This window comes from Nyctereutes procyonoides, unplaced genomic scaffold, assembly GCF_905146905.1.
Source record: "Nyctereutes procyonoides isolate TBG_1078 unplaced genomic scaffold, NYPRO_anot_genome, whole genome shotgun sequence".
NCBI lineage: Eukaryota > Metazoa > Chordata > Mammalia > Carnivora > Canidae > Nyctereutes > Nyctereutes procyonoides.
In genome coordinates this window covers 74,689,600-74,705,059 of record NW_026575140.1, presented here as the reverse complement: position 1 = coordinate 74,705,059, position 15,460 = coordinate 74,689,600, and the positions used below count along the sequence as shown (strand labels likewise).

At 55.5% G+C, this 15,460-nt stretch overlaps 2 protein-coding genes across 6 annotated transcripts in view; one reads left to right on the top strand and one right to left on the bottom strand.

Annotated features, from left to right (window-relative positions):
• The window catches only part of BCL9L (BCL9 like), a 28,398-nt gene extending 24,304 nt beyond the window's left edge, over positions 1-4,094 (top strand). For all 4 annotated transcript variants that reach the window (XM_055305093.1, XM_055305091.1, XM_055305092.1 and 1 more), the window contains 2 exons: positions 4-285; positions 704-4,094. In XM_055305093.1, coding sequence (XP_055161068.1) covers positions 4-285; positions 704-1,797 — 1,376 coding nt within the window. In that variant the 3' untranslated portion in view covers positions 1,798-4,094. The remainder of the gene's footprint in view (positions 1-3; positions 286-703) is intronic.
• Positions 4,095-5,612: 1,518 nt separating this feature from the next.
• On the bottom strand, positions 5,613-15,246 carry CXCR5 (C-X-C motif chemokine receptor 5). 2 transcript variants are annotated; one of them, XM_055304614.1, is made up of 3 exons: positions 15,175-15,231; positions 9,776-9,784; positions 5,613-6,680 (listed from the first exon to the last, which is right to left on the bottom strand). In XM_055304614.1, exons 1-3 carry the CDS (start codon positions 15,229-15,231, stop codon positions 5,613-5,615), a joined length of 1,134 nt encoding a protein of 377 aa, XP_055160589.1. The 2 variants fall into 2 exon arrangements, with proteins under 2 accessions (XP_055160589.1, XP_055160588.1); XM_055304613.1 differs by lacking the exon at positions 9,776-9,784 and having other exon boundaries at positions 15,175-15,246.
• Positions 15,247-15,460: the final 214 nt, after the last annotated feature.

The window sequence follows — 15,460 nt, the reverse complement described above, 5'->3', positions numbered from 1 at the left end:
TAGGTGCTCTCCCGCCTAGCGGCCCCCGGAGCAGCTCCTCAGCGCCTCCCGCCAACCCTCCCAGCGGCCTCATGAACCCCAGCCTGCCATTCACTTCCTCCCCAGACCCCACGCCTTCCCAGAACCCCCTGTCATTGATGATGTCCCAGATGTCCAAGTACGCCATGCCCAGCTCCACCCCGCTCTACCACAATGCCATCAAGACCATCGCCACCTCCGACGACGAGCTGCTGCCCGACCGGCCCCTGCTCCCCCCTCCACCACCGCCGCAGGGCTCTGGGCCAGGTGCGAGGCAGGAAGGGGGCCGCAGGGAGAGGAGCTGGTGTGGGCACCGGGCATGGGAAGAGATGCCGGGCCAGCACTCGCCCCCGTGGTTATGCTGGCTCTCACGTGCTTCCAGCGGGCCCCGGGAGTGGGGGGTGTGATGTCCTGGGTCAGATTCCCACTTGTCATTTAGGGAAACCAAGCCCAGAGCACACGAGTGGCTTTTCTGACATCCACTGATGAGCCTCTGGCAAACTGGGCCAGAACTCAGGTCTCTTGGCTTCTAACCTAAATGCCTCAAGTCCTTGCCCTTGCAGCCAGCACGGACCCATGGCAGAGGCCCTTGTCCCTCCTGGCATGAGCCTGTCTGGGGCGTGGGGAAGATCTGAGTTCTGCATCCTCTCCCAGCTCCTGACCCCCCGCTTCTCTCTCCCCACAGGGATCAGCAATAACCAGCCTAACCAGATGCACCTGAATTCAGCTGCTGCCCAGAGCCCCATGGGCATGAACCTGCCAGGCCAGCAGCCCCTGTCCCATGAACCCCCGCCTACTATGTTGCCCTCCCCTACCCCTCTGGGGTCCAACATTCCACTGCACCCCAATGCACAGGGGACAGGAGGGCCCCCTCAAAACTCGATGATGCTGCCTCCAGGGGGCCCAGACTCCCTGAATGCCCCCTGTGGCCCTGTGCCCAGCTCCTCCCAGATGATGCCCTTCCCCCCTCGGCTGCAACAGCCCCATGGTGCCATGGCCCCCAGTGGGAGTGGGGGCGGGGGACCCGGCCTGCAGCAGCACTACCCTTCGGGCATGCCTCTGCCCCCAGAGGACCTGCCCAGCCAGCCGCCGGGTCCCATGCCCCCTCAGCAGCACCTGATGGGCAAAGGCATGGCTGGGCGCATGGGTGATGCCTACCCACCGGGCGTGCTCCCTGGGGTGGCATCTGTGCTGAACGACCCCGAGCTGAGCGAGGTGATCCGGCCCACCCCGACGGGGATCCCTGAGTTCGACTTATCGAGGATCATCCCCTCTGAGAAGCCAAGCAGCACCCTCCAATACTTCCCCAAGAGCGAGAACCAGCCCCCCAAGGCCCAACCCCCCAATCTGCATCTCATGAACCTGCAGAACATGATGGCGGAGCAGACCCCCTCACGGCCCCCCAACCTCCCGGGCCAGCAGGGCGTCCAGCGGGGTCTCAACATGTCCATGTGCCACCCCGGACAGATGTCCTTGCTGGGCAGGACAGGTGTGCCCCCACAGCAGGGCATGGTGCCCCACGGCCTGCACCAGGGGGTTATGTCCCCTCCACAAGGTCTCATGACCCAGCAGAATTTCATGCTGATGAAGCAACGGGGTGTGGGGGGTGAGGTCTACAGCCAGCCCCCCCACATGCTCTCCCCACAGGGCTCCCTCATGGGCCCCCCGCCCCAGCAGAACCTCATGGTGTCCCACCCGCTGCGGCAGCGCAGCGTGTCTCTGGACAGCCAGATGGGCTACCTCCCGGCGCCGGGCAGCATGGCCAACCTGCCCTTCTAGCAGTCCCCTGGAGCGGGGGGGTTGGCTGGAGCTGGGGCAATATTGCAAATATGATAACCTTAAAAGAGTTTCTTCCCCTCCAGTGTTGGGATGGCCTGGGTCAAGGGGTGGGGTGGAGGGGGCGGGAGGGGCTTGTATGGGGAGTGGCATTTGTGGAAACTGAGATGTGCTGGCAGCTTAGGGGGAAGTGGCAGAGTGGGGTGGGGGGTTTGGGATGGGGGTTCCATTTCGGCCACCAGGACGGCCCCTCCCCTACCCCTCCCTCGGTCCTATGGAGCCTCTCTCTTCCCTCTTTCCCTGCACCTTCCCGCCCCTCTTCAGCTGTGCTTTCAGAGTCCTGTATCCTGTATCTAATCCTGGGGGGAGATCTGGAGGAGAGGTGGTCTCCCCACTGTCTCGTCCCTTCCTGCAGCCCATCTCTCGCGAGCTTCACTCTCCTCTTGGTTTCTCTGCTCCCGCCCAGTTTCTCCTTCTGTCTTTTCCTGCCTCATTTCCTCTCCCTGCTGATGTGGCTGACCCCCTCTCCCACCCCTCCCTGCGGGCGGCTGGCCAGGTGGGCAGGTGCCAGCCGCAGCTGTAAATAGAGCGCTGCGCTTTTGTGCCGGTTTGTGTGTGTGCTGTATTTCTGTGTTTTGATAGAAGTCACAAAAAAGAAAAAAAGGTTAAAAGAACCCCCCCCCTTCTTCAAATTATTGCCCCTTTCCATTCCCCTGGACTCAGGACCACGGCAGTCTGACACGTGTCCTGGTTTGCCATGTTTCTGGGTCCGTAAAGATACCATTCCGGTCCCTTCCCCAGATGTGAAACGACAGATACCCCATGCCTAAACTGAGGTCAGACCACCTAGGCTTCCACCTGGAGAGCCCCATCCAGGCTGAGACACCCCACCCGCCCCCCCAGAGCGGCAGCCTGTCTGCTGCTGAATGATTCAGGAGAATGTGTGCTTGGGCACGGATGTTTGCCCCACACAGGTGACCCCGGGGGCCCTGGCTTCCCAGCTGTGGATGTCTGGCGTCCCCTGCTGCTACACCTTAGCCAGAACTTGAAGTCCTTCATGCCCAGCCTGGGATGAAGGAAAGGAGGAAGAGGTGGAGGCTGTGTGGCCCCTTGAGTGGAGCCACAGAGGAGCGGCACGGCGGTCCAGACCGTCCTGTGCCTGTTGCAGCACCCCCTGGCCAGGTAACCCCCGGGCCCTGCCTTTTCCAGCAGCTGCCACCCACTTCTCACCAAAGGCGGGAGCAAAAGGGTTCAGCTGAGTAGCTCTGTCTCCCTCCAGCCTCCACCCTTTGAGGATGGATTAGAGAAAGTGATGGAGAAGCAGGGGGCATCCTACGGCCTCCTCTCCGCCTGCCCGCTCACCTGCAAGGTCCCTCTGCCCCAGGGCTCAGGGCTTGGTGCCCGCCCAGGCACAGCCACTGCCTCCCCCTCGGTCCCGTGCTCTTTCCCAGAACTCCCCACCTGCCTCTGGTCAGAGCTGAAGCCATACAGACTCAGTGTTTTGCCCCCTTGGCCCCAGGAGTAAAACACTTCTCCTTTTCTCACTTCCTTTCCTGCCTTGTGAATTGGCAGTTCCCTGGCCTTTGGTCCCCTGCCTCCAGGGCCAAAGGCCATCCTTAGATAAGGTGTCTTTGCCATGGCCCCGTCCCCAGCCTTCCTGATCTGCAGGGTCTGGCCTTGCATTGGCAGCTGTGATACAAAGGGAATTTGCCCCACTTTTCCCGGTCTGGTGCTGTCCTCAGAATCCGCCGGCAGCCAGGTCAAGCGCTTCCTCTGGGGCTGGCTGGCCGCAGGCTCCCGCCTCTCCGGCACCTCCCTGGGGCCTGGGGCCAGGGCCCCGTACCTGTGTTTGGGGGCCACCTGCCTTCCATCCTGCCAGGCGCTTTGCCCACCCTGCCTGAACCTGGGCCCCGGGCCCGTGAGCCCCCCCTATCCCTGACCCAAGACTCCCCGATCTGATTCTAAATGTTTCCTGCCCAGAGGGGAGAGGGGTCAGACCGCAAAGGGCCCAGTGCCCTCCTCATCCTCCTCTTGTCCCAACTCCGCCACCAGACTAGCTTTCCAAGGTGAACTCCACAGGCCAGCCTAATTCCCTCCATCCATGGCCATACCCCCAGCCATTTTGTACCATTATATAAATATATATATATAAATATAAATATATAAATACAATATGTGAAGACATCTTCTTGGTTTTTATTTTGAAACGATTTTTAGGCTTGTTTCGGGGGTCTCTGTGCTGCCTGTACTGTATTGACCTGTTTTATAGGTGCCTTTTTATTAAAAAGAGAAAATTTAAAATCCAATGTCTTGCCTTTTTGCTTCGGTGTCTGGCTTCTCCACTGCCCAGCTCACCATTGGGCGCTGGGAGGACAAGGTGGGGGTGGGGGCCGCAGGGCTCTCCCGGTGTTCCACGGCGAAGACAGTCCCCCCGGGTCACAGCTCTGATTTCCACCATGGGGGTCTCCCGGGGGGCTTGGCTGGCCGCCCTGAGTGGGACGGGGCACCCCAGATGTGCCCTCAGCAAGGGCAGGGGTCCCGGACATCCCACCCTCGCCGGATCAGGGGCTGCGGAGGAGGGGCCGAGCCCTCTGGGGCAGGCAGGCAGGCAGGCAGGCAGGCACGGAGCGGCTTCCTCTGGTTCCATCTGAGCAGTATCCTCTCAGGGGCAGGGCTCGGCTTCCTGGGGCTCGGGGACTTCCCTGCTTCTCACCCTGCCTGGCCTGCGGGGATGCCTCGTGGCTCCTGCGGAGGCCCGGACGGCAGGCTGGGGGGGCTGAATGAGATAACTTCCAGAGGCCCTTTCCAGTCTGCTGTTCTCTGGGGTCTCCAGCTCTGCTCTGACTCTCGGCAAAGTGCTCCCTTTGTGTGATCAGGGTCCCTCTGCTGCCCAAGTTTCTCCCAGTTGTGTGGCTTGCAGAGGGGGGGTGAGAAGGAACAGTCTGCCTCCTTCCACATCAGTGCCCAGATCTACCAGAACCTGACTGCCCCTGGCCCATACTGGAACCGCTCCACCCTCGGCAGAGAACACAGCTGGGTTTAATCTCTACCTGCCCCTCCTTGGGGCCAAGGAAGGAGAATCTTTTCTTTCGGTAGCTTCTCTCTGCTGGTTTGACCTTAGTCCTTCCCTAGGATGCTGGCTGGTCTCTGAAGGGACCTGGAGTCTGCCCTCTGTCTGCAGACCTCCCAGGGCTCAGTGACCTGAGGCTGGCCTGGTGCCACTTTGGTTGGAGCCAGGAGCAGCTTCCTGGATCAGGTCAGTCGAAGCTTCCTGCTTAGTCAAGATGCTGCAGGGCCGGTAGCTTGGCAGGATGTCTGTGTTTGTTAGGGACTGGACGTTAAGGCCGCATTCTTTTGCCATGTGGCCTCTGCTCAGCCTCGACCTCCATCTTAACCCCTGGAGCTCAGCCTCTAGCTTCTTTCGGCAGGTGGGGTGAGAGGAGAGGTGGGTAGTTGTGGAGATCCGTGGTCCTTAAGATGATGGAGCGCGTTCTGGGAGGGAACTGACTTTCCCGATTGGCAAGAGCAGAAGTGAAAGTTGTCTCTTGAGCTTCGTTAAGTTAAGACGAAGGAAGGGGATACAGATGGGCATAGGCATCCTTTGCTTTGCCTTTTGGCTGCTTCCCCTCCGTGGAGTACAGCTTAGCCCTGAGGCTGGAAGAAGAGCCAGCAGGGATGTCCTGGAAAGAAGGCTTGGCTCCAGCTGCCCCAGATGAGGACACCGGCAAAGGTGAACTCTTAGGATCCCAGCTCCTGTTGCAAGGGGTTCCAGCAACTCCGCATCCCCCAAGGGAAGCAGAAACAAAGGGAGCTGCAACCTAGAAGGTGGTGAGGGAGGTGGCATTCTCTGACTCAGAGAGACTGCTCTTGCGCCAACTAGGGAGTAACTGGCAAAGGGATGCAGGGCCAGCACAGCCCAGCTTGGTCAGAAGGCGAGACAGGTCACTACGGAACTTCACGCCTGCGAAGGTGTAGAGCATGGGATTGAGACAGCAGTGGGCCAGGCCCAGGAACTCACTCATGGTGATGGCCACAGAGAGGTAGCCATTCAGCTCACAGCCATAGCCCACGGTCTTCAGCCTCACCAGAGTGTCCAGGAAGATGACAACGTGGTAGGGTGACCAACACAGAAAGAAGACGCTCGTCACCAGGATGGCCACCCTGACTGCCTTCTGCCTCTGAGGGCGCCGCTGGGCCTGACACAGCCTGTGCACCACCCCTACGTAGCACCAACCCATCACCAGCATCGGCAGCAGGAATCCTCCCAGATGGTAGAGGAAGCGGGAGGTGAACCAGGCATTGGTTTCAGCCCGGTTCTCCTGGGAGAAGGTGCAGCGCGGCAGAGAGTCGTTGTGATGGGGTTGGCTGACTTTGGCAAAGAGGATCTCCGGCAAGGCAAAGAGGCAGCTCACCAGCCAGATGGTGGCACAGGTGATGTGGATGGAGAGGAGGCGGCGGTGGCGGTAGGCGTGGACGGCGTGGACGATGGCCAGGTAGCGGTCCACGGCGATGCAGGCCAGGAGTAGGCTGCTGCAGTAGAAGTTGACCTTGTGCAGAGCGATCACAGTTTTGCAGAGGAAAGTGCCCAGGAGCCAGCCCAAGGAGCCCTCGACCACAGCAAAAGGCAGGATGAAGACAAGCAGGAGGTCGGCCACTGCCAGGTGGAACAGGAAGGTCTCCGTGGAGCTGCGTGTCTGCCGATGCCGCTCCAGGATCACCAGCACCAGGATGTTGCCCATCATACCCAGGAGGAAGATGAAGCCGTAGGCCACTGGCATGAACACAGCCTTGAAGGAGGCCAGGACGGGCCCCTCCACCATGGAGCAGAGGTGATTTTCCACCACGGGGCTCTCGGTGCTGTCGCTGTAATTGCCTAGTTCCTTGTACTGCAGGGGCGAGGAGACAGCAGGGTGGGGGGCTGAGGACCCGCCTCTCCCTCACCAGGGACCCTGACTCCCCCTGTAGATTTCTCTGGTCTGCCCCACCCCACATGCCGCTCTTGCCCCTGTACTCCCAATACCTCCTGCCGACCAAGTCCCCATCTGCTCTTGCATGTCCATGAACAAATCACTTTGCCTTTTCCAACTTTCAGTTTTTGTCTGTGAAAGGGACTAATGCCTCACAGGGTAGTGACAAAGATGGAAGAGAGACATGGTGTGTAGGGTAGGGAGGGGCTCCTCTGAAGGGCTGTGCACCTGTAAGTTACCTTGTGTCCCCCCATATGGAAGGCTGTGGGCTCATGGGCGGGAACCAGAGCTTCAGTTTTGGGAACGGATCTGGTGGGGGCAAGGAGTCATCTGTTCTAGTTCTGGACAGAGCAGTGGGCACTAAAACCTAAGCTCCTGCTGAGGGGGGAGCTGCCGGTGGATGGCCTCCTGGCTTCCTCTTGAGGTGTCTCTCCATTCCTGAATGTCTTGGTTATAGCTGCAGAGCCTTAATAGCCTTAATAGTTTGGTTTAATCTGAGCAATGAGCTCGGGTCTGCAATATTTCTATCTGACCAATGTGTCTTGCTAAATTTCAAGTGTGTTTGAACCCATGTTGCTCTACCTCCAGAGCATACTCCCACCACTACTACGCAGCACTGCCTGGGCTTCCCTCCCTGCTCCTTCTCATCCCGAGCCAACTCCCTCTTCTGCTTCCTTCTCAGCTTCAGAAGCAAGTGAGGAAGGGGTGGTGCTCTTCCACGAGAAGGTGCTGTGCCCACTTGTCTCCGGAAGCTCCTCCTCCCCAGCCTCCTCCTCCTCCTCCTCCCCTCCCTGCCCCACCTCTCCCCACCAGCGCTCAGGTTGTTTACCCAGCTAACCGCAAAGGAAGATATGGTGTCTGTTTTCATACCTTTCACTCACAGCTGTCATGCACCTGCTCCTCCTCACTTCCCAGCCCTGTTCTCCCCCAACCCAACCAGACCCCTCCCCATGGTTTCAAAACCAATTATAACCAACTTCTGTGGGCTGAAAAAAATCGTTCTATAAATGATGAGCTCCAGGGAGGGAGAGGCTGGGAGAGGGTACTCTGCACAGAAGCTCTAGTTGGTCTCACGCTGCCCTTCTTCCAGGAGGATGAGTGGTCTTGCACAAATAGGTGGTGGTTGCACAGCCATCCAGGGGCCCCAGTTGTGGGTTACACACTCACTCTCGGTGGGCAGACCCATTCCCTAACCTGTGCCTTTCTTTCTGGACCCTGGTGTGAGAGGGTCTGCAAAAAGGGGGTGGAGGATACATTTGTGCGATGGCAGAGCCATCTGCCTCCCTCCACCCCAGCGACCCTCCACCACGGCCTCAGTCCGGCCTCCTTCGCTCTATTGCCCAGGACTACTGTCTCTGCATGGACCCATTCCAGAAACTTCTCTCCCTTTGTCCATGCTCCTCACATGGATTTTACAACCCACAGATCCCGTGTCCTGCGTGAAGTCCTTCACTGGTTCCCCATCACCTGTAAGCATCTTTACCTCCACCGCCCTCATTTCACACTTAATAGCAAAGCCAATTTACAAGAGGAGGCAAGTGATAAAATTAATCAACAGAAGATTGGAGTAAGCCAACCCCAGTGCATTCACACAGTGGAATACAATGTGGTGCTCGGAAAGAAAGGTTCACCCACGTGTTCTCTCAGAGAAAGATGGCTAACACACGCTGCCACATTTCAGACCCGATTGTGGGGCACTCCACACAGCACGATCCCTTGGAGTCTCTTCGCAGGCCTCAGCTCCTCTCCTTGCCTTCAAACGAGACTTCTCCACTCTTGCCACATGTGGTATTTTGCACATAAGCTCTTGTTTAAGATAAACAACTCTGCTTTCATTCGAAAACCATAAACTTGCAGGGTGAGATCTGTGCTCCCCTGTGGGGGCTTGAAATGCCTATGAGATATTCCTCCTAACTTTTCAAACTTCATCTTCTATCATATTGCTGTAGGCACCCTGTGTTCGAGGTTCATCATTCCACTGGCTGCCTGCTCCCAACACCCTGATGCATCCCCATCTCTGAATATTTGCTCTCACTCTGCCTTGTGCAGAGCACCCCTTTCTCCCCGTGATTGCCTAGCTAATGCCCATGCTTCCTTCGGGGTCCCAGTCCACCCCACCTCCCTGCCGCTGTCCTAAGCTTGGGAGGGGATCAGATTCTCTTCTTATGTTCTGTGTGTCTTTATTACAGCACTGGGCATTGACATGTGCATCTCCTCACTAGATGGCGAGCTCCTGAAGGCAAACCTTCTGTGTCCCCCTTATGAGCCCATGTGTTTCACACATGATAGACGTTTGACAGATGTGTGCCCAACTGCTCCGAGGGCAGTTTCCCAGAGATGGCCACGTGCCCCTGTATTCTGACACTGTAGACAAGTCCCTCTGTGCTACTGTGGGGACTCAACTCAGACATTCCTTTTCTCCTTCTTTGGTTCGGGTCTTCTCCCAATGCCCTTGACAGCCTAGAGCATGTCTTAGGTTCCTTCTCCATATTGGGAGGTATTTTCAATAATTTGACTCATGTTGGAATTCAGCAGGAGGCAAATGGGGAAACGGTGTGTAGTCTCCATGCAGAGCAAAGCAATTCAGAGCCAAGGCAAAGAGATGTGGGGCCTGGGGTCATCAGTGAGGCTGGACTCCTGCCTCTGGGGGAGCCTGGCTGCCCCTTGGAGGGCTTGGGTACAGCCAGCCTATCTGGGTCTATGAGAACTATTCAAGTCCTTACCCTCCAAAGCACCCAGGCTGATTGGTCTACTGCGCATGTAAAGTCAGCACAGTGGGATGTGCCCCTAGGACCCTTGAAGCTCTATCTCCCAAGAACCCAGGTTTAGAAGACAATTGAGGGAAAACTCTCTTTTCCTCCCCACCAAGGAGTATTTGTTTGGCAAAGTGCTCAGGTAGGGAGGGGAACACGGAAGAAGCTGGTTTGAGGGGTGCTGGGAGTTGTTAGTATGTCTCAGTAGGAGGTGTCAAACAGACATTTTGGAGGCTCAGGAGTGGTACATGTTAAAGCCACTTCCCACACCTGGGGAGTCAGACACCCTCTCCCCTCCCCAAACCGTGGAGAGAGGCAGTGAAGCAAGGTTGGTTCTGGTCTGGTGAGAAGTTGAGGGATCATGAATCCTACATAGTGGGGAGTAGGGCGCAAAAGGGAAGGCTCACACCTGGAGGGAGCTCATTGCAGACAACCTGGCCGAGTGCTTACTCATTCTTTCACATCAAAAGCTGCAGGAACCCAGGGTCCCTCACATACACACATGCTCTGACAGCAGTGTGCACCACGTATAGACACAGCCACATGCCCAGGTCAGGCCATGACAGCATGAGGCCTAGGCAGGTACCCAGCAGACAACAGCATGCACAGAAGCCAGGGGTTCGTACCCCAAAGAAGGCAAGCAAACATGATGAGTGAGATGAAGCTGAGCCCTGAACCAGGAATTGGGGTAGAAGATTGCTGTGAGCACTGGCGATAGGGCAGGAGAAGGAGTTAGAACATTCTGGGTCCTGGTATTGAAGAGGAAAGAGGATGGGGAGGTGGCAGGGTGCAAATGCCTTACGGCCCTGCACTGGCCAGTGTGAAGATCAGCAAACATTTGCTGATTGGGGTCTGTGTGAGCAGGTGGGACAGCGGCTGACAGGGGCATTCCTCAGGGGTCTCTCCTGGACCCTCTTCTCCTTGATCCTTTTCACCCTGTCTTGTGTGACATGGCTGGGGGACACTTACGGACAATGCAGAGTTCTCCACAGCCAGAAACTCAAGGCCCAAACTGACCAGATGGAATTGATCGGGAACCATGTAGAGATCTAGCCTCGTGTTCAAAATTTCAACTGTCTGGGGACACGATAAGGAAGACCTGGCTTACTGACCCCAACAGTTGATGAGAAAAAGACCTGAGAATCTGTTGATTGCAAGCTTCAGATGAGTCAACAGGGTGACGTGGCTGCCAGGATGGATACTGTCACCTTTTTCTAGGTGAACAGAAAGGTGTAGGTGGGCAGCTGACACCACCCAGTTTGTTTGGTCTGGACAAGGGTGACCAGCTTGCTGAGGGGTCTGGAAATCCCCGCCCTGAGAGGAAGTTCTCAGGTACCGGGGTACAGAGTCTAGGCAGAAGAAGACCCGAGTCCAGGAGAGCTGCCTTCCTCGAGGACTAGAAGAGTGCCGTGGGCAAGAGCGCAGGACGGGCTTCTAGTGTGAAGCTCTAGAGGGCAGACTGGGAGGAATGTGCAGAAGTCGGGGTCTCAGTCAAAGGAGAAAGAACCTTCTCTCAGAACCACTCTCCAACAGTGGGTTGGGGCCCCTGGGAGGAAGAGGACTGTGTGAGCTCAAGTGTACGGGAAGGGACTCCTGCCCTGGACAGGAGGCTGGGCCCTGCCCTCAAATGCCCCTTGCGCACCACTCGCAGATGCTTGGATTGTCTGGCTGTCATGCTCTGCCCAGGGCTGAGCTGATTCTCAGCATGATCTTCATGGAGCTCAGCACCTGCGTGGGAGCTTTGTTTCCTTAGCTGTCTGTCCTGTAGCCAGAGAATGCCCCAGATTGACCTCGGGGCTCAGCCCCCAGGAGAAGGCAGGGCTGCTGAGCCTGTGGCTCATCCAGGCAGAAGCCCGGGACTCCAGGGGCCTGAATCCTAATGGCTGTGGAGGGAGTCTGCATACAGATACAGGTCACTGCTCTGGCCTTGGGGAGCACACACGGGTTCCATCTCCTTTCATGTCACTGTCTGGATAGTCCCAGCCAAGGGTCAGGAGCTGTGGGTGGGACCAGCCCGGGTGTCTCTCCTTCCATCCTTCAGTGGCTTGAGGAGGGAGGAGATCTGGAAGATTGAGACTGGGCTAACGGCGCAAAAGGGGTCTGTGTCCCTAATCCCACTCTTCCTTTTGAGGGTCCACACTCCCAAAAGACCATCTGAGACCCTGGTTTGCCACTTGTCACATCATCCCTTTGCCCCCTCTCCACCCTTCAGGAGTGAACCTGCCAGGCTCCTCTTTCCTCTACCCGGAGTTTAGGCCATTAGGAACATGGTGCTGCTCCGGATGTGGTTTTGGGGGGACTTTAAGCTACTCCTACTTTTGCACTGAGTTCTTTAGGGGTAAGGGAGTCCTCTCCTGGAACCCCAAAGTCAGCACTTTGGGGACAGTCATACAGTCTGAGGGATGGCAGACATGTACCCTAGATATGTACAGCAAACTCTTGAAACCGTCGCCTGGGTCAGCACCCATTTGAAATATTTTGTCCCATCATTTCTGGAAGACTACTCATTCTTGACTCTTGATTCTCAGTGCCTAATCTGTGGCCACTTTTATAACGTTCTGCCAGGGGGGTGGGATATGTGTCCTTAAGGAAGGCAAGAATTCCTGATGGAGACTGGGGTCTGTATGCCTGAGCCCAGATTCACCTCAACACTGACCTCTCCCCGGGCTGGTCCTGGATCTCTACCTCATCTCTCAACCCTCAGATCACCCCCAGTTGGGGCCTCCTCCCCTGGGATTCCTCTGGGACTTTTTACCTATTTGATGGGGGCTCCTCCCCTCCCCCAAGGCAGAGCCCAGAGACAGCCCGGTTTTGGTTCCTCTTCCTTGCCTCTTCTTGAAGAAATGAGATGGTACATGTGGACAGGTTTTATAGCCTATGATGCTCTGATCACAGTGAAATGGTTTTGGGGGGATCATCACTGAAGAAGAGGGGTTGGAGGAGCCAGGTCCTGGGACTGGACCAGATTTGCCCTCTGTCTAGTAGCTTCCCCTCCTGGCTGGTGCTCAGGATGGAGCTAGAGGCTGAGTTTATGCCTAGCTCCTGTAGGTATCCCAGCCCAGGCCCCTGTGCTGTCAAAAGGAGGCTCTGCACTTCCAGATCCAGGTTCCTGTGGACAGAGACTTTTCTAGGTCTCCCTAGATCTGCCTTCCTAGCAGAATGGGTCCCTGGCATGCCCACGCCAGGGACTCAGCTCCTTATGCTGGTGTGCTTAGCCTTGTGCATTTTTTTGCTTGGGTCCTTCATTCTTGGGAATTAGCAGCTCATCTTTTAAAAATGGACATTTTAAGTGGCTAGAGTTGACCTTGGAATCCAAGAGGTGGAAGACAGGATGGCCTGTCTTCCTGGAACACTGGGCTGTGGCCTCAATACTTACCCTTAGAGTGTAGAACCCAGTCTTCTAGGAAAGTGAACTAGTACTTGGTTTGGACAAGGACAGGAAAGGGAATAGGAAGTAAAAAGCACAGAAGCCAGACTAACTTCAGAGACAAATGGTACCTGGGACTTTCAATGCATCGTAAGTCCAAAAATACTTATTAAGAAGCTACTATGTGCAAGACTATTCTGCTACTCCACCATCATGGGGCCTCTGTGCTGTGAGACACTGTCTAGGTGGCTGTCAAAACCGTCCATAGCCCTATTGTGAGTGGGTAGGGTAGGAGGTCTGTGTTCCTGAGGGGGCAATGGCCCTAGAGAGTGTACAGGGAGGAAGTGAAGGCAGGATGAGGTACTGGGAGCTGGTTGAAGAATTGTTCCAGAGCCTAGATGGTTCCAGTACTCCTGGGCTCCTGACTAGACTCTGATCGAGGGGGGTCAGATGTGCTGGGTTGCCTGGCCCAAGACCACTTATTTGAGTTGTGACATGTAGCAAGTAGCCAGGTCTCTCTCTCCTTGGACTATAGGTTTTCTTTCATATATGGGACATGCCCTATTGTCCCCTGCCCTCTGCCACCACCTGTCTCTAGTAGGTCACGCAGTGGAGTGAGGCGTGCAGTTAGGGGAAACTTTTGAGGTTTCTCAGAAGCCGGGATGGGCCAGATCTTGGGTTGGTTACTATGTTATCCAACTGGGTCAGGGTTCGTGGTCAGCTTGAAGCTGTGGGCAGAGGAAAACACCCACTAACCTAATCAGGTGAGGCCAGGGGCCAGGATTGGGGGCCAGGGTGGGAGCACGGTGCCTTGTCAGGATGGTGGAGTCTTAACCTGGTCAGAGTATTGTCCAGACTGTGATTACTCTTAGGGCACGTGACCCTGCACTTAGAAGAGCCCCATGCTTGGTTTAGTGTTATGCTGTTGCTATCTTGAAATTCTTAATAATTTTTGAACAAGGGTTCCGGCATTTTCATTTTGCATTAGGTCTCGCAGGGAAGGCAGGTTCTGATTAGACTGATGATTTTATCTGGAGTTTGGCTCTGAGAGGCCAGACTTTGGATATTTAGCTCTTCCCTCCACCTTCTCCCTATGTTCCACTTAGAGTTCCAAGCTTTGGGATCTGGGAAAGTGAGAAGCAGGCTTTTCCAAGCAAGTCTGGGAAAATGGTTGGTAGAGTTCTAGTATAGACTCAATTCGGTGGAGCTAGAAGATGTTGGGGAGCATCTCAGGGTGAGTTTAGGGTCAGGAGAGCTAGTGGGTATAGGAGAAGCATTTGGATCCTTTATGATCTAGGCCAGAGTACGGCTCAAAGATAAGTCCCTTCCCTAGAAGACCATTGGCCATGTGGGAAAAGGAAGAAAGAAGAAAGAACTTCCCCCAAAGATCCTCATAAACAGTCCCTCCTCCCTGTACACAGGAGCCCCAGGGTCTCTGCTTGAGCTGTTCCCTACACACATCCTTTGGGAGCCCAGTGACAACCAAGTCACTGCTTCATAGGAGGGACTTGAGTGGATGGCAGAATGTGATGCTGGGGACCATTTTCTTAGCCCACCCAAGAATACCTTATTTCTAGAGATTCCAGTTTTTTGAGAGCAACCACAACATGCTTTAAAACATTTCTAGGATTAACACAGAGTTCCCCCACAAACTTGGCATCCCCGTGCCCTGTGATTCTGACCCAAAGTAGTCTTCCCCCTTGCTGACCACCTGTCCTCACACTTCCTTGGTTTAGCACATAGTCATTGTCTAAGAGCTTCTAGCAAGAGGAGTTTTTTCCCTTCATGGGTAGACTGTAAGCTACTTGAGGGCCAGGAGCAAATCCTCACCTTCTCCATCCAGCACAGAATGTAGTGCTCTGATGATATAATCATACAGCAAGAGATGAATAAAAAACTGGAGCAGGTTCCCAATAGTAAGAAAACCTCCAATGCACTTTCCCACCCATGCCTTTATTCCAGCCCTTCTGGAGGAAGGGGGATCTTCTTTTGAAGGCTGGAGAGGCAGAGTGACTGTTCCAGGTCACGCAGCAAGTCAGAGAGGATACAGGATCGGAACCCATACTTCCAATCCCCCCCAAAAAGATGTCTGTTTCAACCAACAGCTCTACTTATCTGCTTCCTCCATGGAATGGGAAAATACAGTCCTAAAAAGCAAGAATCATTGGGCCTGCCTGGATTTTTCTGATCCACAGCGGGAGGGTACTCCACAGCTATCCCCTCTTCCCCGGGCCCTGGGCACAAAATATTTAGAATTCCAGGAGGGCCTGAGCGACCATGTGTCTCTACTCACCATGTCCTCCAGATTGTAGTTCATAAGGTCCATGTCCAAGGTTAGGGGGTAGTTCATGCTTGTAGCCGTACGTCACCAGACTGGTCACTGACTGATGTTGAGAGGCTCTCTGGCTGGTGCCTATAGAGAGGTGGCAGCCGTCAGCTGCAAATTTAAACAAATGAGTTGTGTACTATCTCCTGGGGCTGCTTAGGACCCGCAGTCTGCCTCACAGCTCATCACTTTTTTTTCCACTGGGTCTTTTCTGTTTTTTTTTTTTTTTTTTAAATAAGAAAAAGGGAAAATC

What these genes read in the sequence shown, in the direction of transcription:
- CXCR5 (XM_055304614.1), bottom strand. Translation starts at nt 15,231, where the DNA reads ATGAACTACCCCCTAACCTTGGACATGGACCTTATGAACTACAATCTG.